The 23,476-nt window shown below is 38.2% G+C and overlaps 1 protein-coding gene across 5 annotated transcripts in view; it reads right to left on the bottom strand.

The window, feature by feature from the left end:
- CARMIL1 (capping protein regulator and myosin 1 linker 1) overlaps positions 1-23,476 on the bottom strand; it is a 194,565-nt gene that overhangs the window by 62,070 nt on the left and 109,019 nt on the right. For all 5 annotated transcript variants that reach the window (XM_054815205.1, XM_054815207.1, XM_054815206.1 and 2 more), the window contains 10 exons: positions 22,741-22,844; positions 20,688-20,765; positions 20,495-20,571; positions 19,458-19,562; positions 14,817-14,886; positions 10,422-10,503; positions 8,984-9,083; positions 8,842-8,896; positions 3,154-3,326; positions 763-831 (listed from right to left, as the gene is read on the bottom strand). In XM_054815205.1, coding sequence (XP_054671180.1) covers positions 763-831; positions 3,154-3,326; positions 8,842-8,896; positions 8,984-9,083; positions 10,422-10,503; positions 14,817-14,886; positions 19,458-19,562; positions 20,495-20,571; positions 20,688-20,765; positions 22,741-22,844 — 913 coding nt within the window. The remainder of the gene's footprint in view (positions 1-762; positions 832-3,153; positions 3,327-8,841; positions 8,897-8,983; positions 9,084-10,421; positions 10,504-14,816; positions 14,887-19,457; positions 19,563-20,494; positions 20,572-20,687; positions 20,766-22,740; positions 22,845-23,476) is intronic.

The following is a 23,476-nucleotide window of genomic DNA, read 5'->3' as shown; positions in this document are numbered from 1 at the left end:
GACCCCTCCAAAGGTTAAGATGCTCCCCTAAACAGTATACAGTTTTACAAGACATCATATCTACAAACTAGCAATTGTACATTACCTTGACCTTCTAAAGAGAGCCTTTGTTCCTCTCTGAGGGATTTAATGACATGAAACAACTGCTGCTTAATTTAAATCTGTAATTTTTCCCTCTTAAGAAAAGTAATAACAACATATAAAGAAATCTGATGGCGATGGAGAGAGATGCAAGTCATTTAGCATCTATCACTAGGTTGCAACTGTGAGTAAGCTCGGGGAAGCGAAATGACCCAGACCACAGCGATTATGATGAACAACTGCAGTTCCTGAGATCATCCCTATTAGTTTCAACTTGCTGGGGGAAAGAGAAAAAAAGTCAGACGACAAAGGGATGCTTCAGTAATTTTCTGTTATTATATACAGCTTCATTCACTGACTAGAATACAATTTCTGCATGCTATGAACACAAGAGAATGAAGAAAAGTGAAAATATTCTCAAATTCAGAATTTTAATGCTAACAGCAGAACTCAGTGGCCTTAATGCTGATAACAGAGTATGGATGAAAGAGCCACAGAGCTTTTTCCCCGTCCTTTTGAAGGATGTGAAGTCATACATTTTCCTTTAGATTAAGCACCCTGATGCTTAAAATTGAGAGCGCTCAGCATCTTCAAATCATATTGACTGCAGTGAGAACCACAGCTGCTCAGATCATTCTGGATCTAAGTCTTCATCAGCCATTCAGTTGCTTGAGAACTTACTTTTCGAGTGCCACAGCTATGTCCTGGAAGCCCTGTGCAGTGATGTTATTCTTGTCCCATATTACAGTTCTGAGAGGATGGGGAGGGAGCAGAAAGAAAAAAAAAAGTTAAACAAGAACCACCAAATAAATCTATATTGAAACAGCATATTGAAATAACATAGCACTGTATCTTCAAAACTGTATAGCGGAAGGCAGTATTTTAAAAACCTGTCTTTAGTTATATGCTAAAACCTTGAAATGACAGATGTTAGGGACAAAGATACTACAAAATTCAGCTTCCCTTTCTTCAAAGGGCACTCTGTACTATATTTTCCATCATTAACCTAAAAACATAACTGTTCTAAAATACAGTTAATAGAAAGATTTAAAATTCCAGCTTTTTCCAGGAATAGCATCAAAAATAAAGTTCAAATGTCTGCTTTGCAAGCAAGCCCACGCTGAAAAATGAGAAAATTGCAGGAAGTGATCAATCTCTGTGCTACACAGGCTATGTGGCTAGATAGAAAAAGGTATTTTAAAAATTCATGCTGATTGGTGGTCAAAATTTGCAGGCTATTGTACATTCAATCCTGTACTAGCTCATCACACAGTTCCTATGATTCCACATGCAACATAACTAACTGCCAGTATAAGCCATTAGGTTAGGTGCATAAATTGCAGCTCTGTGGAATACACAATAGTGATAAGAGTGATCAAGCCTTCCCTCTCCTCCCCCAATTCAGACCACTCAAGCAGACTGCCTGGCAATTTGCGAACACATGTTCAAAGATCTCATTAGTAGTCAGAAGAGGCAGTCAAGCAAATAAATCTTGCTTGGACAAGAGCACTAGTTGTAGCTGCTCTTAAAGAAAAAAAAAAAAAGGCACAACCCCAAAGATTTCTGGTGCTAAAAAAAAAAAGAAAAAGATAGATAGCAGGGTTTCACAGGTATTGACACCCTTCTGCTGTTGCAGAATTATTCCTTCATTTTTTAGATGGAAAGATGGAGGTAAGGAAGAGAGGAAGAGAGATTCCACACCCACTCCGCAAAGATCAGATATGCTTAGGGTCAAATCTTGGATATCTTTGTCATTGGGAATGTGTATATATTTCTACACGGATGTGATTTTATAACATTTTAAGCAAAGCCAGTTACCATTGCATTATTCAGTTTGTAATCACACCACAGACTGTGGTGACCTTATGTCAATCGTGACATTCAGTGTACTGTGAAACATTTCAGTTTACCATCCTGAAAGCCATCAAGTCTTTATTTCTTCAGGTATTGTGGTCATTTCAGGTTAATACATTCTATAAAACTAAGCCACCTCTCCAGTGTTTTCTTTATATTTTCAATATTCAGTTTGGGCATAGCAACATAAAGACCAGGATCCCTGCTTCTGAACAAAATCACCAGGACTGTTCTGGGGAATTTCTTATCCTCCAGGGAACAAATGCGTGGAGACCAAACACAAAGGGGTCTCTTCACACAGACAATACACTGAGGAAGGTTCATCTGGACAGTCTGACAAGAGGAGTACGGATTAGCTTTCTTGATGATGGTGACATATTTAGAGGTCCCCATCCAGATTCATGCTGACTGAAGGTTTTACTGTTTGCTAGCCACATGCTGGATAGAAAAAAGTGATACTCTCAAGCCATCAGTGCCAGACATGTGTTAAGAAGCAGTGACGTTGTCAGGCAGATGAAGTTGCAGAGAAGAGATGCCAAGGTCCATCAGTGCTATAGGCAGTGGAGAGGGGAAGGAGGAATCCATGCTGCTACCCATTCTGAATTCCACATGCTCCTAGTTCTCCTACAAACTGATTCTCCAAAAGACAAAGAATAATTTACTTTAGTTTTCCACCCAAGTATCAGAATTTTCTCTGCTGGGTAGGCCTCCAGCACAAAAGAGAGAGCAGAACAGCAGAGAGTGGGTAAGCACTGGAGCAGGGTTCCCAGAGACACTGCGGAATCCCTGTACTTCGAGATCTTCAAAACATGCCTGGACAAGGTCCTGAGCAATCTCGTACAGCTTTAAAGTTGGCCCTCCTTTGAGAAGGACATTGGATGAGATGACATCCAGAGCTACATAACAAGGTGATTTTTTTTCTATGATTCCAGAAAAATTAGCGCTCTCTTGTTCCAAAAAGAGGTCTTTCTGTTTAAATTTAGAAAATGTAATTTTCTCCAGTTTCAGTTATGGAAATGTTTTCACAGAGACAATTTGCTTCTCTTGTTTGTTTGTTGATTTTTTTTGTAAGAAAAAAGGTTGAGAATCTTTCCAAATGGCGACACTATAAAGTAGCTGTACCTAGGAGGGTTCTGAAGAGAAGCAGCTTGAGAATAAGCCAACAACTTCAGTATTATTAAGCCATTCTATCTTTTACTGCAAGTATGTTTCCCTTACCTGAGCTTGGTGTTTATCTGTAGGGCTTTTGCCAGCATCTTTGCTCCCATATCACCCATGGCATTTCCACTAATATCCACTTTTGTAAGAGAAGTATTGCTGCCCAAGGCATTAATAATGATGGTGACCTCAGTCTTCAGCTTGGAATCTGCGAGGGACAATGACTGCAGAGGCTGTGGAGCACAGAAAAGGCACTGATAACAGCAACTGATAATGCACTCATTCCTCAAACATCAACCAAAAGAAGTTACAAGTTCCCCAAACTCTTGGAGACAGCAGTAAGCATCAAAGAGTTATCTCTGTCTTTGCTGCAGATCCTACAAGACATGATAAATTGGGAGTCAGCAACTTACAGCACAGGTGTCAAACACATACACACACACAGATTAAGTTGCAACACCCTGAAAAAACCCACATTTTTAAGTGACAGTGCCTCCAATTTCCCCTAAGTACAGAATACAGTGGGAACCTGAAAAGAGGCAAGATAGCAACAACCAGCTTTGCAAGACAGCCTCTAGTGTCCAGTGGATTTTGCTTAACCAGCATGCTTCCCTGTCAGTGAGACATAAAAATATCTAGCAGTCCTCTCCTCCCTCAAATTGAAAACTTTATCCAAGGGTAAATTAGGATCTGACACATTATTAAAAAAAAAAACAATTCCTTTAAACTGTTTTATTATTGTTACTTCAACTTTAGGAGTGATTTTGCATATCTGTTCCTTCAACTAAGGACATGGACATTTGGGAGAAAAGAGATAGAAAACTGTAGCAGGTCTGAAATTAGAAACAGTAAGAACAGTATTAAAATGAGTAAGTCAATGGATATTATTCACAGTGGTGTTCTGACACCTGTGATTGCAATATCTTTATGTAACTTTTTTTTAATGTACTACGTTAAGCTGAAACTACTTTATTGGGCTCCTGCAAGTCACACTCTAAGCCTTACGAAAAATTGTTTTAAAAACGCTCGTATTCCCTCCATTCTGAATGTCTCAACACTCAATGGCTGAGCTCAAGAACTACAGCCTATCCATCACCATGCCTTGCAGAGGTATTACAGCTACTAAAATTGTAATTTGTCTTTGCTGATGTACATGAACTCCGCAAAACATTTCCCTTGCTCAAGAAGAGTGTATTATCATTATACATCCACTTAGGCATGTATTGGAGGATGAATTTTAGGAGCTTAAAATCTCCGAAGTGTCAGTATGGGAAAGTCAACATCTTGTAAGGATGAACCATGGTACCTACACTAGATGCCTAAAGCTTAGATTAATATAAATAAACCAGCTGAACTGTGCACACCTTCCAGGGTCCAAGATACTTGCACGGTATCTCCTATACAATGGGACTCCAGCCTCCAGGCACCACTGGATTACAGTGATAATCAAAAAGCTTGCAACAATAAGAAATGCACTTATAAATGAGGAAATACATAAAAATTTGGAAGCACAGCAGGTTTATAATTAAAAAGTCTAACAGTAACACAAGCGACATGCTGGTTTTATTTTAAATGGAAGTTATTAAATTACTATGTTAATGCCCTTAATCTGTTTATGTTTCCCTGTTTTATTACATTATGTACCCTAAAGAATATTATCATCGCATTAGAATGGCACTTAGAGCTCTTGGCACACGTTTGAGAAGACCTCTTGTGACAGACAGATTCACAGAAAAGCAGCATCGCACAGCACTCAGAAATCACCGATAAGCTTGTGAAAGTGAAGTTTCTTCTGTTTCTCATGTGTGACTTTAGAAAGGGGCAGCTGAGTAACTTAGCTGGAGGTGCTCCCTCCCACATACCAATTTTCTAAATCTCAAATATCCTCCCAGGAAGGATTTCTCCCCTCTCGCATTCCAACACCCTGACAAAACAGTACGTGGTTTGAAAAGGCTTCTGCACTGTCTTCTGCAAGGACTGACAGCTATACATCGTTACTATCACATACAAAATATACATATAGCACAGCAAAACACCTGCTGTATTGGCAGTGTCTTTGAAGTGGATGGACTGCCAGTTTGCTTGCACAGCTACCCTTATAATTTACTCAATGAGTAAAGAGCAAAAAATTCTGGACTCACTTGGTGCTCTGAACTGCAATCAGAATGTAACTCTGTAGGACTAAATGTACAGGCTGGTAATATTCATTAAATTATCTATTATATTAAAAAACCCAACCAACAACAAACAAAAAACCCCACCAAAACCAAATCCCCCCGCTAAGTAGTGGCAATACTCTACCTAGCCTACACACATTTACTTCTTGTAACAACTCAATAATTTTAGCTGGATATTGAGAAAACAGAAGTCTGACAGGCACTTCAGTGGCCCTGCTGCAGAAAATAGATACTCTGCCAATACAGTGAACATGTCTTAATACTATCTTATTAAGGAAGAGGAATTCTTAAAGTAAAGAATAGAATTAGAAATTGTATGATTGTATTCATTGATTTTGTCATACTCCTGCTGGAAAACATTTGAGAATTAAATCAAGCTAAATTTGCTCTCCTACAAACAAAAATACTGTAAAAACCCTCAAAAGGCCAATTCTACAACAAACACTGAACTAAGAACTAAAGATATTCAGCGCTGTAGTAATTCTCTGCACCCATGCAGGACTGACTACCACTCTGCGTAATGGTACACTGTGCCTGCAGTGTAACATCTATTTTTGCATGAAGAAAAGAAATGGCACAGTAAGCATACAGCTTCAGACACTTCCTGCTATACTAATAAGAATATATTATTATAGCCTGCACAGTACAGCATCTACTTAAAAAGAGAAAACAAAACAAATCTAAACATTACATTGTTGTCTACATTAAACACCTGGAAAGTTTTGCTTTTTAGGTTACTACTGCTGCTTTTAAACTGTGTAGAATTACATTTGTATCTAGCTGTACTTTTACAGTCATAAAACCAAGCTATTGATTGTTTAAATCCTTTTACTCATGACTCATATTAACACAGCAACGGATCTATTTAAAGTGTGTATAAATACATGAAGAAGCATTTGGCAGAGAACTATTTTAGACTAAAGCCTCTTGCTTCAGTTTTCCATGCAGATAATGCACAGTCCCTAAACTGTACCAGCCTGCAGGCAACAATGATCATGCAGTACGCTCTGGGCAACATCATACATACCCCAGTCTCTCCGGTTCCACTCCTACTTTGTAATGTCCTGTGGCAGTAAATGCATAGTAATGGTAGAATGAGGACCACCACATTTAAGATTCAAAACCAAACCAAACTAGCTAGAAACTTAAAATCATTTTCTAAGCATCAAGGTAGAGTGAGGACAATCCTAGGCAGCTATCTGCAACACATGCTTTTCCCATGGTGCTACAGAGTCTATGTCCTCAACTCTGTAGCTGGTAGGAGAGGCTTCAGATTGATTTTAGCACCTGATGAGACAGAAAGAAAAGTTTCCTTCACTGAAGATGATCAACAAGAGAAAAGAGCATAAGGAGAGAAGAGACAGGGTAACACTGACAGGATCATATGCTCTATCCCAAATGTTAATATATGACATGAAGGAGAGGCAGTTATTTTAAGTATCTAAATAAAGTCACTTTTTGGTGGATTATTTCATTGTAACACTGTTTGAAAACAGGATGAGACAACAGAGCGCGTTGTGTAGGTTAGCTCAGGAAAGACATGGTGAGTGAGAATTACAGGAGCACATCTGACCACTGGACTGTGGAAAAGGCAGAAAGTGGAACAATGACATCACCCATGGGCTGAAAACAAGAAGTTGAAGCTGATGATGTAAGGGAGGAAGAGCTGTGAGAATGATACATCCAAAATTTAGCAGCTACTGGAAGCTTCAAAAACAGAAGCCAGGAAAGATAAACAGAAGGTTGTAACACTTAATAGAGACAATAAGGTGAAAGTTGGAATTTTTATCCCTGCAAACAGATAATATGAGCAGGATAGTCATATAAATAGAAAAAAAACCCAACAGCATGTTTGAGGAGATAGTTTGGATACTGGAAGGAAGAATAGAGTGTGTTGAAGAGGTGTTTTAGGATATGGCCTGAGTGGGAAAAAATGTTCACCTGCAACAGAGCAAAGGGATGAAGGAAACTGAGAAAAAAACATACTAAATTACATTTGCTTGTGATTAATTTGGTTTGACGTAATAGTCTTCAGGATAGCTGTGCAAGATTAAGCATGAGATACAGGACAGGACAGAGATAAATGTCCGAAGAGAAAAGCAGGTGCTATCTGATGAAATGATAAGGTATCAACAGGAAAAGGAGAGGAGGGGCAGACAGCTCTGCACCGTGCATTCCCTTTAGAGACAGAGTAGGAGGAGGTGGTCACACACCACAAAATGAAAAGGCTAGCTTGGTACAGACACCTACCAATACACTTCTTAGCACGATGCTCCATCAGACTTGTGCAAACAAGGACTTACTACTTTCATTACAGGTGCTAACTCAGTTAGAATCAGCTCTGGTATCCATATGCAACACTTCGTGCTGTCACACTGACATCCCATGTTTTAAAGAGTAAGGTGACGAGGTAGGCAAAGAATCAAGAAAAAACAGTACCACTAATCCCAGTTAAGAGGACACAGAGAGGAGAGAGAACTAGTTTAACAAATCACTTCAAATATAACTAAGGAGTAGAAAAGATGAACCCAGAATATGGGTCTAATGACTCCTTGTATGGAAGGAGACATTGGAAACTCTGGTAAAAACTACTCCTCTGAATTGCAAGGTGCAGACACAGATGGAAGGAGAAAATAAGAAAGTGGTTAGTGTGGAGACTGTGAACTTGGAGGTGAGACAATAAAGACAACAGAAATAGCAGGTGTTTAGGCAACTGAAGTCTACAGTCAGCTATTTCTGGAGAATGAGGAAAGCAGAGCTTGCTTGTTACTTACATGGTGAATGAAGGAGAAAGAAAGGAATAAGAATAGATGACAAAAGATTGACAAGCATGAGAGCAACAGAGCATCTTAAGATTCCCTTCTAGCCAAAACTAGGATGCCAAGTAAAGCAAGAACACAAACCCAACCGCAAAAGCCTTTCAGAATCAGGAGAGAGGGTGAAAACGAAGAAAGTGTGCAAGGATCCCAGCAAGGCACTCTGAAAGGGTTTTACAAAATTGCTCCCGTGATTAATGTACTAGGAGAAGAAAAGAACAGCACAGTGAATGGGGTTTTTGCACTTTTTGAAGGAGAAAGGAGTTCTGGGATATCACTGCAGTGACTTCGCATTTCATCAAGAGAAAAAAAAAAGCTAACACCCAAGAACAACTATCAGGAAATAGTGCATTCTATTAATTAGAAAAAAGAAAAATAAAAATTCTGTTATTGAAGGAGTATCACCACCCAGAGAACACTACCATTGTAATCTCCTATCAGGACACAAAGTTTTGAAAACTCATGCCTACAGGGCTGTATAATTTAGACCTGAAGCAATTAGGTTAAGTATATCCAACTATTTAGAATGAATATTTTTCAACAAGCACAGATCCTAAGGCTATCCTGAGAAATGTTCACCTACATGCTACACATAACCCAAATTAATATTTGGAAAAAACCCCATAATGTTGGATGTGTCTGTGCAGGATCATGATCAAATCTTATGCAGCAAATTAACACAGTGAAGAAAATTGTCAGAAAAAGGCTGTGAGGGTACAAATACACATGATGATAGTAGGCAGAAAGATACTCACTGAATCCTCGTCTTGAATCATCTGAACTAAATTATCAAGTACTGGAGTGAGATTTCTGAGGGAAGAAAAGTTAGGAAGATGATGAAATCGGCAGCTTCTCCTCATCCATTCTCTTGTTATTTAAAAGAACGAAAAGCCTTACTTGGATTTCATGTTGTTAAAGTTTTTGCCTAACGCCAAGTGTCTTATCGATCGGTTTTTACTAAGCCAGCCTACAAGGGTTGAGAGGTCAGATTCTAGGCCTGTAAAGAATCAGATTAGATTAAGAATTAAAACACGTTTTCACAAAAGACCCAGACAGGGTCCAATTATTAATGCTATACTCATTCAAGTAAGTATATCAGTGTACTAGTTTCCAAGAGCTCTAGAAAAATTTCCATTCCTTTAAAATTTTTTTTTGCCTCTTTTTTCCATGAGAATAAATGCTTTCTTCAAAATGAGCCCTTTAAATCTCCATTCTAATCAGCCATTGAAGGCACCTCTCAGAAACACAGAAGAGAAACATAGTCCCTCATCCGCAGTCCAGCCACCCAAGGGTAGTTCCTCCCATTGTCAGGAAGAGTGTAAAGTTCCTTTGAGAATTTTGAGACCACACTAATTGCTATTTAGTCTTAGTAGACCTGTGTACCAACAAGGTCTCAAAGCCTTCAAGTGCAAAAAGGCTAACATAAGAGGCTATGAATAAAATTACCTGAAAAACAAGCCAAATTTTATTCTACTCCTGAGTAAGAAAAATAACTTGCTGTAGTATTGTATTCCCAAACTAGTGGTGTATTTGAAGAGTCCATTAGTTAGATTACAATGACTTAGGATCCAGTTCTGCAGGATAATTTAAGATCTCAAATATATTTATTTATAACAATCAATCTGTTTACATAATTGGGCTGAGTCAGTAACTCCCAAAGCTTTTCTATCGCCAATCCATCCCACCTTTCTCAGGCATTCAACTGTACTGGGAATCTCTTCCTGAAATACTTCTGCAGTTGGCTGTCAGAAGGGCAAACACAGCAGCTGAATTCTTCCATACCATACATCTACACTTTGAGTTTGCAAGATGAGAAGCCAGCTGGTATTCCCATCTAGGAAGCACAGAGCCTCCAAAGCAGGAATAGTCCAAGACTTTTCCAAAGACTCAAGCAGGCCTTCTCTGACCTGAAGCTGTTTGACCAGTTACTCCAAATTTTCCTCTCTTGCTTCTTCAGCATCATCACCTCAGCTTCATTCTGTACCTGGTCTTTCCCCTTCTTGTTTCACTACATTCACATTTCTCAGTTAGCTTCTCATCCTCTTGTCCTTAAACCCACTTTCCTCTAGATCTAATGTGACGCTTGCTGCCATCAGTTTATTCTGCTGTGTTACACTGATCTCAAGCAACATAAACTTTTGAGGGTACAGTTAGTCCATTAACATTTCTTATATACTTTATAGCAGTAAGAGTTCTTTGAGACATTTCCATAACCAATATGGCCAATAATCATAAAGCAAGAGCAACCATCCTTGATTACACTGTGAGCTGAAAGAAAAAGTGTTTCTCGGATTCTCAGCTTGCATGACCCTCCATTCCTGTTCTGTGTACTTACCATTGTCTGAAATATCTAGGCTGGTGATATTGTGTATTTCTGCTATGCATCCTTCCAAGACTTGTGCACCTCCCGATCTTAACTAGAGACAAAACATCATCCATTTTTGCAAACTAGTTACGGTTTCAAGATCACACAGAAAACAGTGGTAGGAGCTTTCTGAATACAGAAGGCACTACCAGCGGCAAAAACAACAGCATCAGAAGAAGTTACAGACATAAATGTGACAGCCTATGCACGCATTTCTACTATTCTCATCCCTCCTTCTCACTGTCTGCATATAAATAAGAAAAGGGACTCTTTCCTTTCTGTTAAAACTAATGCTCAGCAGTTAAATCAGGAAAAGATTTAAATGGCGTAAACAGAAGGAGACCTTTAGCACTTGTGCTAGGCAGTGACTGCAGGGCTTTGGTGAGGGTCCTCTACATGAAAACGCCAGGACATTTCCAACCTTCAGTGAGGAAAAAAAAAAAAAAAAATAAACTAAGCCCAGCCTATAAGCATGCAACACTGTCACCCTTGAATTCCTCTACAGTCAAGTTTTACAGTGAGCATCTTCTTTCAGTTCTTAGCACAATGGTAGGGTGCCCAGATCAAAAATGAGTAGCAAATAAATTCAATCAATCAATAATAATAATAATAAAAAACCCCAATGAAATTATGTTTCCTTGTCACTGAAAATAAAATTTAAATAATCCAATTGTAAAATGACCACAAAAGACCATACTCAAGAGAAATGAGTAATTTATTCTTAATTTTAAAATACGCATAAAAAAGAAAACCAGCAACAATAACAAACATGCTTAGCTGGAAAGTATCAATTATGATAGTATTAATCTGAAATATTAAATGAATATAAAAGAAATGTCAGGATTCAATGAAAAAACAATTAAATGGTCTAGGGGAAAACATCAAGAATCAAAGTTATGAAAACTTACACACTTATTTACTAATACTAGTGAATTAAACAATGAAACTTTTTTTTTCCAAAGAAGGAAAAGCATTTTCTCATTTCTTGCAGCTACACAAACTATATAAAGTGCATTTCACTTTACAAATATCCCCCAGAAAAAGACTTATGCAAAAGAGGAGAAAAGTTCTACTAAAAATCTGCTTTCATATTTTCCATTTTCACTTCCCTTGCTTCAAAAGAATGGAAAGATTTTTCAGACATGAAATAGCCTTTTCACCTCCTATGCATAAAAAGTTAGAAATATTTAACTTAGTCGACTGACTTGGCTAAATGTCCTGAATCAACCTGCTGATATTTCTGTGAATAGTCTCTTTTATCCATGACACAATTAAGGAACCACAAATGCTTTCCAGAAGTATTTTTCAATAAATACTTGTTTTGGCACTTTTCTAAAAAGTTTGAGATGTGCAATTGGTTAACAAGCAGCTCAATAGCTTGGCCTGAGCGTTTAGAAAACAGCTGTGGTCAAAGACAACATCTAAATCATAAGTCGCATCTGGAAGTGTAAGAGATACAGAACATAAAGACACCTTTCCTCTTCTGCATACAACAAAACCTACGTATCCTTCACCCTATCCTCTCAAGAAGTGGTCAGATTAAAGTCTGTATTTGGGCCAGAACTGATGCAATTTTAACTCAATTTTATTTTCGGAAGAGCATTTGTAACATTTGCTGTATGAATGCCAAAATCATTCAGTTTTGCTCTGTGCTGCTCTCTCAGCGTCGCCCACCACAAGACAACCGTTTTACATAGAGTGCCACATCGATTATTGAAGAATCTATGGAACTGGCAGATTAAATGCGGTCTTGGATTGGTTGTTGGTATGGTAAAATTTCTATACACTAAAATGACATTCACAACTGAATCCAAATGCTTATGCTATATATACTTTGAGGGTTGAAGTGGATAATTTTTCAGGAGCAGCTTTCAATCTTGTACTGATAACTCTATATTCAAAATCTCAAATACACAAACATTTCATGTGCACAAATGGTGATATCTATTTAATCTGAGAGTGATAACAACTTGACTTTTAGGATCAAAATTTATTGCGAGTGTATTAAAATTATGTATGCACGAGTATATATATATAAAGCAGAGATTACTTGAAGGACTATTTGTCAACGTGGACTGTGATACTGAAAAAACTCAACTCTGCAACATCTCCTATATGACATACATCTGAGACTACAGATACAAGCTCTTATTCAGAAAATGAAGAACGACTCTTCAACAATTAAAAATGCCAAGCGTGTTCAAAGCTATGAGGTACCAGTATGGGAAGGGCAAACAAAGCTGCTTACTGATTTAACAATTAAGGTAAAGCATGGAGGGTACTTACACAGTGACCAAGCTAAGGGAAGCAGAAGGGAAAAGAGTGAAATACATCAGTGCTGAGCAGGTAGAAATAAAAATGTAATTTTCATAGTAAAAATAATAAAAAAACAACCAAACAAGCAATATAAAATGATTAAGCTTGGAGTTAATATACCAGAAAATTATGGGAGCAAATGAAAATGGTGGGAGAGGGAAGGAACAGAGAGATTTATTCTTCCATAGTTGAGTACAGCTTGCCTGACGTAGGAAAGAGGAGGGCAAAGCTGAAGCATCAGCTTTCTAGCCTCCTAGGAACTGGGAGTAGTGCAGGTCACCAGCTCCCAGCTTCCCACAGCTCTGTTCCTGGGTGCAGATTACCTTGCCCAGCTGACAGAGGGTGAGGGAGAGGTGGAGCAGGACCCCTAAGAATACTCCCAGCTCCTGGCACATCAACTCCCCTACAGGTGGAAGCATAACAACTTCTTTCCAAAGCGTGTGAGAATGGATAAAGCTCAGTGACGTGAAAAAATGTTAAGGGAAAGATCTAAGGAAGTGCTGTCAGTTTGGAGGGACCAGCTACGGGAATGCAACACCATGAGTTGAGCACGATTCTTTCCTTTCTGTTATGAGAGTCGGCCATGACCACATGTGCTTTGGTGTCCAATAAAGCTAATCGCCCCTCAAAGGGCTCCTCCATTTCCCATCCTGGAGGTTATTTAATGAAAGGATAATATTTTCACTACTGTCAGCCCTCTTGATTTATATGCTAATTTATACTCTCATTACTTATGTTTGTGTTTTATTGATATATTCTTTTACGGTTATGATTACAGGACTTCATTTTTGTTACTTTAATTACTCCTCCCTTTTCCTTCCTCCCTCTGAAAGAAAAATTATCATCTGTCTGATCTCTCTACTCAGAAGTCAGAAGCATGTGTACTTGACTTGAAAGCTTTTCTATTTGTAATTTACATGTAGTGCTCTTCAAAGTAACACCATTTTTTAAAAGTATAAAATATCAAAACAAACTATGAAATGCATTCACAATGATATGGCTTTTTCTTCATAAGGAAATCTGTGCACATTCCAAAACCAATTGACCACGAACCTAAGGATTACTGCACCTCAATGTGTTCATCAAATTACATGTTTTCTACTTAAAGAGAAACCATTGCATCTGAAAGGTACTTCCAGAACGGTTAATACTCAGTTGATGGACTTGGAAAGATCTGCCTAACAAGTGCGAGACTTTCTTTGCAGCTTAAAAAGGAAAAGGCGGCTGCTCAGCTAGAGAAGGCCTGAGCCTAAGCTGGTTCAAGTTGGTTTTGGCAAGAGTCCACACAGTTGTCTATGTAACTTTGCCTCACTGGCTCTGCAGGGTCGTGGCTGATCTTTTGTCATAAGCTGTAGCCACGCAGGTATTATCCTGCAAGAGTATGGGCAATCCTGAGAAACAAAGTGCACAGCGAAGCACAGAGAAGCAAGAGGAAACAAGATAAAGCAAATAAAGCTGCTACAATTGTTTTTATCTATTCTAGAGATATTTAAAGCCATTTGCACAGTGCCTCATATGTTAATGACATGCTTCAATCAACTTTTACCAAGTTCCATATTGACCTGAATTAAGTGATTAGGAAAGCAGAATTTCTCCCAAGGTTAAGAAGCAAACCTGCAGAAGCAGCAGCACATGTCCGGTTTTGAAGGAAGACAATCAAACCACAGACATGCCTTCAGGACATGCAGCTTCCTGCGACCCATTCAAATTTGAGTACCTTGGAAAAATCCTGCTGCAGGGTTCTGTGTAATCACAGCACCAGACAGCAGAAGCTGTCAAGCAGCAAACATGCTGGTTCAGTCTCTAGAACAGCTACCCTGCGAGGAGGGTTTTGCCAATCAGGTGCTGCAGGTGCTTTGAACCTCTGTGCTCATTCTTTAGGATGCTGTGAGACACAGCAGCTGATTTTTACCATAACTGTTTCTCTGAGTTCTACCTTTCCCACAACTTTTGACTACAGAGGAAGAGTATCTCTCCCAGTGGATTTCACAGGAACTCTAATTCCACATCATTGTACCTTTTGAACACATCCTGATAAATATGCCTTACCTCACAGCTACTGAGATCTAAAGACACCTCCTTCAGATTGTGATTGCAAGCCAGGCCTAATAAAAGCGCTCTGAAAAAGATCAATTTTAGAACCATTTAAAAAAAAAAAAAAGGCAGCTTTACATCATCATTATCTAAGCGATCACAGGTTAATACACCTATAAAGCGAAGAACCATTTCAAAACAAAACCACACCAGGCGAGCAGTTATTTCTTAAATGACAATGGCAGCACAAACCTGCCACACTTAGAACACTCCAGTAGTTTCAAAAACTGCGGGGATGCAAAGCTAATAAAGAAATCGTAAAGCTAATGTTACATCAACATTTAATAACATTCATCAGAGATTAATTTTCTTCAACATTTGCTTTCAAAGAGCATCAAATGATTAGGAGTGTTCTGTTGCGCAATCGTACTAACTCTGATTTTCCAAAAATTCAGGAAAAAATTGGGGTTTTAATATATGCAAGATGCAGTGCAGCCAGCCATTTCAGCTAGGCACAGTGCCTGTAACACTCAAACGCTGGATCATGTTCAAGTATCACACAATTCTCCACTTCTGCAACCCAATAAATATTTACAGATTTCAAAATGATATTCCCAGGCAATGGTATCCTTTGTCTTCAGGAAGAACAGCAGAGAAGTGTAGCAATGACAGATTATGATTTTCATAAATCCACCTTTAAAGCCTTAGAGAAGTTTATTTCTACATATAAAAGTTAAGGTTAATATCACGTTTGTATTAATACTGTCAAATCAGAAAGCGCAACAGTATGTGTCTTAGAGAGGGAGCAAACGCAATCTGTGTGTACCTTCTAGTATCTTTAGAATAGATGCTGGTTTGAGTTAGTAACTGAACAGAGAAACAGAAGGACTTCCACCCCAAACTTCATTTCAGCCAAAAGCAAGCTAACCGAATCCAAACTACTCATGCATGGAGATAAAAAACAATCCATTTTGCTGAGCCATTTGCCTATACACTTGCTATGCAAGTAGCGTGTAAAAGCCATATTTAAAATGTGTGCGCCCCAGGAAGGTTTTTCATTTAAACCTATTTACATTGTCCCTGCAGGTATAAATGTTAACAGCGAAGGTCTGATTAACAAAGGCAAGTATCTTGTGCTTATTTACTTCTTAAGCTATTAATATGCAGACTTGGGGGGGGGGGGGGGGGGGAAGTGAAAGCTCTGCAAAATTTTTTACAAATTTTTAGATTATTCTTGTCTATATTTCCTTCCCAAACATGCTTTTATTCAAAGTTAGTCTGGCTGATGATAACTTTCCAAAGAACTTCCTAAATGTTTTAAGGCAACCTAAAAAAATACAATGCAATCATAAAAAATTGCAGATTAAAGAAGAGACATAGTGCTGCTTCAAATGTATTCTTTTCACAGGAAGAAAAAAGGGTTGGGTTTGTGTTTTTTTTTTTTACTAACCTCTTTCCTATAAACTCATCGTAAGAAAATCTCATGATTTCTCAATTCTTTGTCATGAAAAATCACCAGCACTCAAAGGCACTGAAGGCAGACATAATTATACTTAGCCACTCTGTTTAAATCACACACATGGCAATACACAGAAAGGTCTTGTCAACTGTGGTACATGCAGAATGCAAGAACTGGCCTTGTAATTAGCATTTGCATGAGAAGCATATCAGAAATTTGTCTTGTTATAGCACTGACAGATCAAATACAACTTTTGGCAATGTCTATAAATGAACAAAACCACCAACATACACTTAAACAAGGAAAAGAGAGTATAAACTGCATCACTCAGTTAAAAAAAGGTGGGGGGGAAAAGCAAGCTGTGATGGAACATGAATGATATTAACTAAAAGCAGCCTTTCCCCACCCACTACGTGGCATCCTCACAGTACAGCTTTAATAGCAAATCTCTTCCCTGAAAGGCTTGACTTTATTAACAGGTCCATCACTGTACAAGTGAGTTCATGTCCTTCCCTGAGTGCACTGCTAATCAATGTCTTTAAACGCACTGAGTTTGAATATGCGATTAAACATAGCACAACTGTTGATCTAAAGGAAGTTGATAAGAAAGAAATCAAATAACAATTAACCAGGGGAATTTGGGACTCAGAGTGTCAGGTATCTGCATTTTATCTATATTTTTTTCTGTAGGCAGGTTTGAATCACACATCCAACTCCATGACCATTCATGGACACAAACCAGGAGCTTCTCTTTTGTCACAGGACAGTTCCAAGGCCCATGTTGTCAAGAGCTTTTTGACACGCACTGATGAAAGATGCCAGAGAAGTACTATTATTGTACATTATGTCATTTTTATTTTTCCTTCTAGAAATCACCCATCGTGCTATTGCAATCTTGGCAATGACAAGTAAGTCTGTCTGAAAAAATGGTATTTCCATCTTCTTGTCTTTAACAAATCCTATGATCTTGATTGTTCTGTAGAAGTTTTGTAATTTCTTACAGTTAAGACCAAAAGGCTAAGCAGCTGCCCCAGGATATAGTGCATCCTCAGTCCTTTTAACACCAGATTAACTTCCACAGGATGTTTTTGAAGTGTATTAGTCAAGCCATACAGGGAAAGCAAGGCATACCGCAGATCATAGTTCTCTGTACTTTTGTGAAAGACACTCAGCTCAGACTGAAGAAAAAACTCAGGTCAGAGAAAAAGCACATCAATGAAACTACCAAAAAATATTAAAAGCTCTGACCTACCTCCTAGGCAGAGGTGAACACTGCCGTTGGAACAAAACAAAAGAATCCCATGCCAAAATGCCAGCTGGCTGAGAGTGGCATGGACACTCTGAGACCATTCGTGCCCAGCTGGACTTTGGACAGATGCTCCTTTTTGGAGCTGTGCTGGTGGAAGCGGTTTCTGCTCTCAGCTCATCCTACACTATCCATCACTGCCTCTTTACTTCCACCAGCACTAGTCATGCAAGTAACTCCCTCTAACCCAATTCAGTCAAACTGAGCCAGATTAGCTTAAACATTATCAACAGAATAGGTTTTTGCTAATACAGATTATTTTGGCTGAAAAAGACCAGGAAGATTTTGTTTGCTGCGCAGCTGGCAGATCAAGGGGTCACAAGTATTCGGGATAGATTAATACAATAACATCTTCCATGAGCACAGACAATTGTAGAGCACTCACCTGCCAAAACTCCTCACACTCCAGGAGATACTCAATACGCCAAAGAGAAGAGCTAAATACGAACCTTGTGTTTGGGGCGCCTCACCTTTCCTAATTTGTGTAGATATATTCAATGTCTCACAGCATTCTTTTTTTCCTGTAGCACTGATAAGACTGTCCTGTGTGTTAGTCATATATATACTCCTTCTTCCTTCATTAAACATAGGTCCCTGCTGCCATCCATCACAGAACCAAGAGCCCTAAATTAATCAGTATCAACCAACATGTTTCTCAATAATGACCTTCAGTTTGAAGACACATCAGTACCATACCTTACTAATCCTAGGAGTCTAAGCAAGCAAGACAGCAACCAAGAACATCATACAGAACAAAGATCAGAGCTAAAATGATAGGCTCCTGCAGCTGAAAATTGATTTCAAACCAGTGCATCGTACTTAAGCATCATATTCTCCTCCTCAATGTCAAATTGCATTAAGAAAAAAATCCCAAAATACCGTACACTACTCTTTCCTCTGTGACACTTGTCACTTTTCTCTCCCTTAGCTTCCCTCAAATTGTATCAAAAGCTTCCCATGCAGTACTCACTAACTACTCTTTATATCCCACATCTCTGATTCTGCCATCAACTCCCAAAGCTACTCCTTTGCTGAGCTACTGCCCACTTCCCTTCCCCATTTCCCTCATAAGGCAGGCTCCCAGCCACACAACTAGACATACATACGCATTTCTACCCTTATCTGTGTCCAGATTAGGATTTTGGAGGTGTGTTCCCCGAAATGGTTAGTGAACATGTCTAAGTGTCTACTATGGATAGTGTTAAGTATGTTTTAATGCATATTGGCTAGCAAGTTGACACTCTGGAAAGAGCCCTTTCTTTAATTTAGCCCAATAAACACAAGGATTCTGCCAGAATTACAGAATAACACACCTACAGATTAGGCTGTAAGAAGAGTTTCTCTCCAGTACCCAATCCACATCACCACATCCTGTTAGCCACAGGATGGGTGACATACAGCAAAAAGACGCATTACACTCAGCATTCCTAGAAGTTGCTGCCATCTTCTCTCCCCCAAAAAGGAGGGCATAGCTCTGTGCAACACTGTCTCCTCCCAAGCATTGCAACAGGTTCAGTTTCATAACAGCTGCTGCAATAGCACAGCATCAAAGGAATGGCACTCACACACGTACATAATCCCATTTTACTGTGAAGCACAGTTTTGTTTGTAAGGCACAAAGTAAGAAATATATCACAAAAAAATGTTGATGGAAGCTAAACAGCTGTGACATTCCCACAGAACAAAATATGATTAATAGTATCAACTGTGAGATGGAAACAACATTTCTTGAATGTGTGATCATTATGAAACTCTTGTGATATCAATAATGTACAATGGAAAAAAAAAAAAAGCAAAATGCTTTCCCCTTCATTTTTAATATGAGGCATTCACATAGTAACAATGCGAACTAGGTTTTAGGCAACAGGAGAAAATGAAATGAAATTCTTACTTTAGAGGCTCAGGAGGGAGTTTAGTTCCCGAAAGATTAATCTGCATCAAAGCAAGTGAGCTGCTGAAAAATTGTTTGAAGGAGGGAGGGACTTCTTTTCCTTTTCTGTAAGTAAACAAATTCATTAAGAAGTAGCATCTAGACAGTCCTCATTCCAATAAACAGTGAATACAAGCTGTCAGAATTGCAATGATTTTTTACATGTTTAATTTGCTCTGCCTTCAACAGCTCTGTAATCAGTGGCTCTCAATTACCTTAGAAATATAATGTCATCAAAATGTTGATTCAACAAACAATCCTCAGCATTGCACTGCTGCACAGAAGACATTACTATTTAGCTTCTGTTTGGTGAACTACAAAGAATGATCACTTAGGTCTGGTTAACAGTGAACATACTCATATCTTACGAGCAGAAGATCAAACAGGGCATTACAAAAACCCTGAAATTGCCTTTTCACCACTAGAAATAATTGCTCAATGCTGGAGTAGATTACCCCCAATTAGGTATCATCTCTGATATGGATTCAGAACACTAATTTGAAGAAAATGGAAGCTAATGTTAATATTTCCTACAATGCAAATATTCTACAAAGCCAATGTTCAGTCTCAAAGACTTTCAAAGGGACTTCCTCCCAGAAAAGGGCAAAAAAGGAAAAAATGAATTTGTAACCATCATCAAATCATGAAAAATACAAACTTTAAAACCCAAATTTAAAGAGGAGTCAAGTCAGCCAGACTTCAAAGCCTGATGTTACGCCTCTTAGAGACAAAAGATACAGAGAGACTTTCTGCTGCTTCAGTATCACAAAAAACGTATTAGACAAGGTAGCTTATTTTACAGCCATCTAGTAAAGAGTGGACAGGGAAAGAAAATATTTTGCTTGGAATAAATTATATCTATTTCATAGAGCACTAAGACTTCCAAGACTTTTTATAAAGTCTTAAATTTCTTCTTAAATAGAAAGTTGCAACATGAGAGCAACAAAATATTAAACAAAATATTGCAGGAGTTGAGAGCAATGACATTTAAACTGTACCTGTGAGAAAAAAGAGTCCTAGAGAGGCTAAGAACAGCTAGATGCTGAAGACATCCACGAAGGAGAGCTCCACATACCTGGTTTAAAACAAAGAAGATTGATTTTACTTAATACTAACCTGGAAAAATACCTAGAGACAGTAGGTGGGGAATGTCTCCTTGGTATTTGAATCTCCACAAAAAAACATCTTTACCATATCTAGTGCACACTCCGTGTTGGATAAATCCAAATGAACAAGGGCATTTGGCTGGGCCAAAAAATTGTACAGGCTCTATAATTAATGGAGAGAAAAAAAAGAGAGAATTATCCATGTTAATTTTGATATTATGACACCAATTACTGGATCACTACTTCTCGTTACATTTTAGGCTTTCGTTATATAATTGCACTCAAGAGCTGTGCCTGAAGCTTCTTTTCACCTTATCAATACAACCTGTTTTACTTTTGAAGGTTATCACTTTTTAAAATAACAGAGGAAAAATGGTGCTCAGACTACACTTACCAAACATTACTCTTAATGCACAAGTCTTGAGTTACCTTGCAATTCACTTTCACAACAAATGGCAATTAATTCAGTTAGAAATACCTTGGAATGTCACTCAGATTGCTGTTACATTTCAGAAAGGCGAATTGGTTTGCAAGTTTAAGCCAGCCCCTTTAAGCATGAGGGAAACAACTAACTTGCATCTGGAGCCCATGGTTATTTCTTAGTATCAGCAGTGCATTAAAGGTTTAAGGGACAATACAGAACAGGTAACAAGATTTTAATATTGATAGTTCAGTACTGCATAGGACATGTCATGTCAATGTTAGCATATGTAACACTTCTTACTATACACTGTTTTATTTTGGGCTTTTTATAGTCTCAGAGAAGACCACAAAGATAAAAATATCACCTAATTCACAGAAACACGGAATGCTCAACTCCACATGAAATCCAGCCAAAGACAGTATGTTCAACATTTCTAAAATAGATTCATCTTTCTAAAAATTAGGTCATTTAGCCCCTATACCTACAGTGCAAGAAAGGTCCCTGCTTTAAAAATCCCTGTGCTTTGCTAGGGTTTATTTTAATTGCTAAATAACAGGATTTCCCTACTCCTGTTGGAAAACTGTTCAACAGATTAAGAGATCTCAGTATTAATAATCTTTTTCTTCGAACCATCTCTCTCTCTCTCTGACAGGTTAAGAAAACCCACAATTTTTGTATTTATGTCCCTTCAAATACTGTAGGTAGACAACAGATTTCTTTAAGCATTGCTTATTAAAGTTGTACATTTTATTTTACTTTTTTGTTTTTATATTATTTGCTATGTTATTGTCTCTCAAAGAGTAATCCACTGTCTTTATTTACATTTAACTATCTGTTTGCTACCTTTTAAATCCTCTTGACCCACTGAAACTTTCACCTCATGTCTGAAAAGACTAGTTCTTTGAATGTGCTGATAAATCTGAAACTAGTAAGCTTTGTGAGAAAGTCAGTCTCATGTCTGACTGCATTTTAAATTGTACAGTTGGCTGACTCTAGTGTTGCATATTTCAGATGCTCAATACTTACAGAATTCAAAACCTGACACTTACATGCACACAGCTTTTGATGCGAGAGAGAAATACAGGTGTAACAGTCAAAAAGTGAGTATGTACAAATTGAGAACTAAGTGGATTTTGTTACGAAAAAAATAGAGTTGCACCTCTATGGCAATTGATAAACTGAATAAAGGAATTTAAAAAATAATTACATTCTTCAGAGAATCATGAGCTTCAACAGCATGTGTCAAGGAGGTGCACAGGTTTACACAAACAGAAATATTGAAAACAGAAATCAAGTCTTTCCAAGTCAAAATAAATCCTTTATTTCCAACCTTCCAGTGAAAAATTTGTAATACACTTATCACTAAAAAGAAGATGAGGGGTTTTTTAATTGTGTTTTGGTCACTTTCAAACAGAATTCAGGGAGCATGGTAAGTTCACTGAAACAAGTGGCACACTTGTATTTTTCTCATTTATCAGTAGAAGCCAACGACTAAAAGCATGAACTAAAAATTATGTGGATTTGTTTAGTCATGTGGGGCAATTTAATTCTCTGACTATATACTAAAGAGTAGAGATCAAACTGTTATTTTCTATCCCTACTAGAACTACTGAAATAGAGGCAAAAAAGGATCTAAACAAAATGGCTTTGCATTACTTTTAACAATAATTAAAACATCTATTCCTTAACTCCCAAATGAGAAGAAAGTGCTTACTGAGAGATCATCACCACGGAGCGCGTTCCCTGAGAGGTCAAGATAGATGAGCGTGTTTGCGATCAGCGAGTTGGCACTCAGTGACTGGGAAAGGCTATTCACCCCTGCCAAAAAAAAAAAGAAGACAGTACTCAACTTAGTCAACTCCAGACAAAACTGGCCCAGACCCTGCAAATGCACAATTTCAGTGAACACAGACACACACAAACGTTTAATGACCTCCTGTCACCATCACTGCACTGCGGCAGAGGAATACAGAACACCAGGCAGACAGGAGACCCTTCCCTGCCACAGCACGCCTGGTTTTGCCTGGACCAAGCTCCCCTAGCTGCCCTGATGGAGCCACAGTGTGTTATAGGTCCTAGGTCCAGGGAAGAAGTCTCTTTGCCAAGCCCCCGGTGGCTTGAACAGTGCAATCCCATTTTGAAACAGATTTATAAAACAGAGTTTACTCCATAATGGTAAGGCAGTGCCTTCCTGCAAACAATAATATTTAAATAAAAGTATCTGTGGAAGATCAAGTACATTAACAATTATAATTGCCAGAACTTCAAAAGCGCCTGATGAGACCTAGAAATTAAAAATATTTCAATTAACTTATTTGCCTGTAATTTCAGAAAAATAGTTAATTAAAATATCAAGACATGCATACAGACTCTCTGTTCCTGATCAAAACAAATATATATTTTTCACATTAAAATTAAAAAGCTCACATTGGAACAAACCAGTCAGAGCT

Source organism: Grus americana, chromosome 2, assembly GCF_028858705.1.
Source record: "Grus americana isolate bGruAme1 chromosome 2, bGruAme1.mat, whole genome shotgun sequence".
NCBI classification, from domain to species: domain Eukaryota; kingdom Metazoa; phylum Chordata; class Aves; order Gruiformes; family Gruidae; genus Grus; species Grus americana.
The sequence above is the reverse complement of the archived record's forward strand: the minus strand, read 5'-3'. Positions and strand labels throughout refer to the sequence as shown.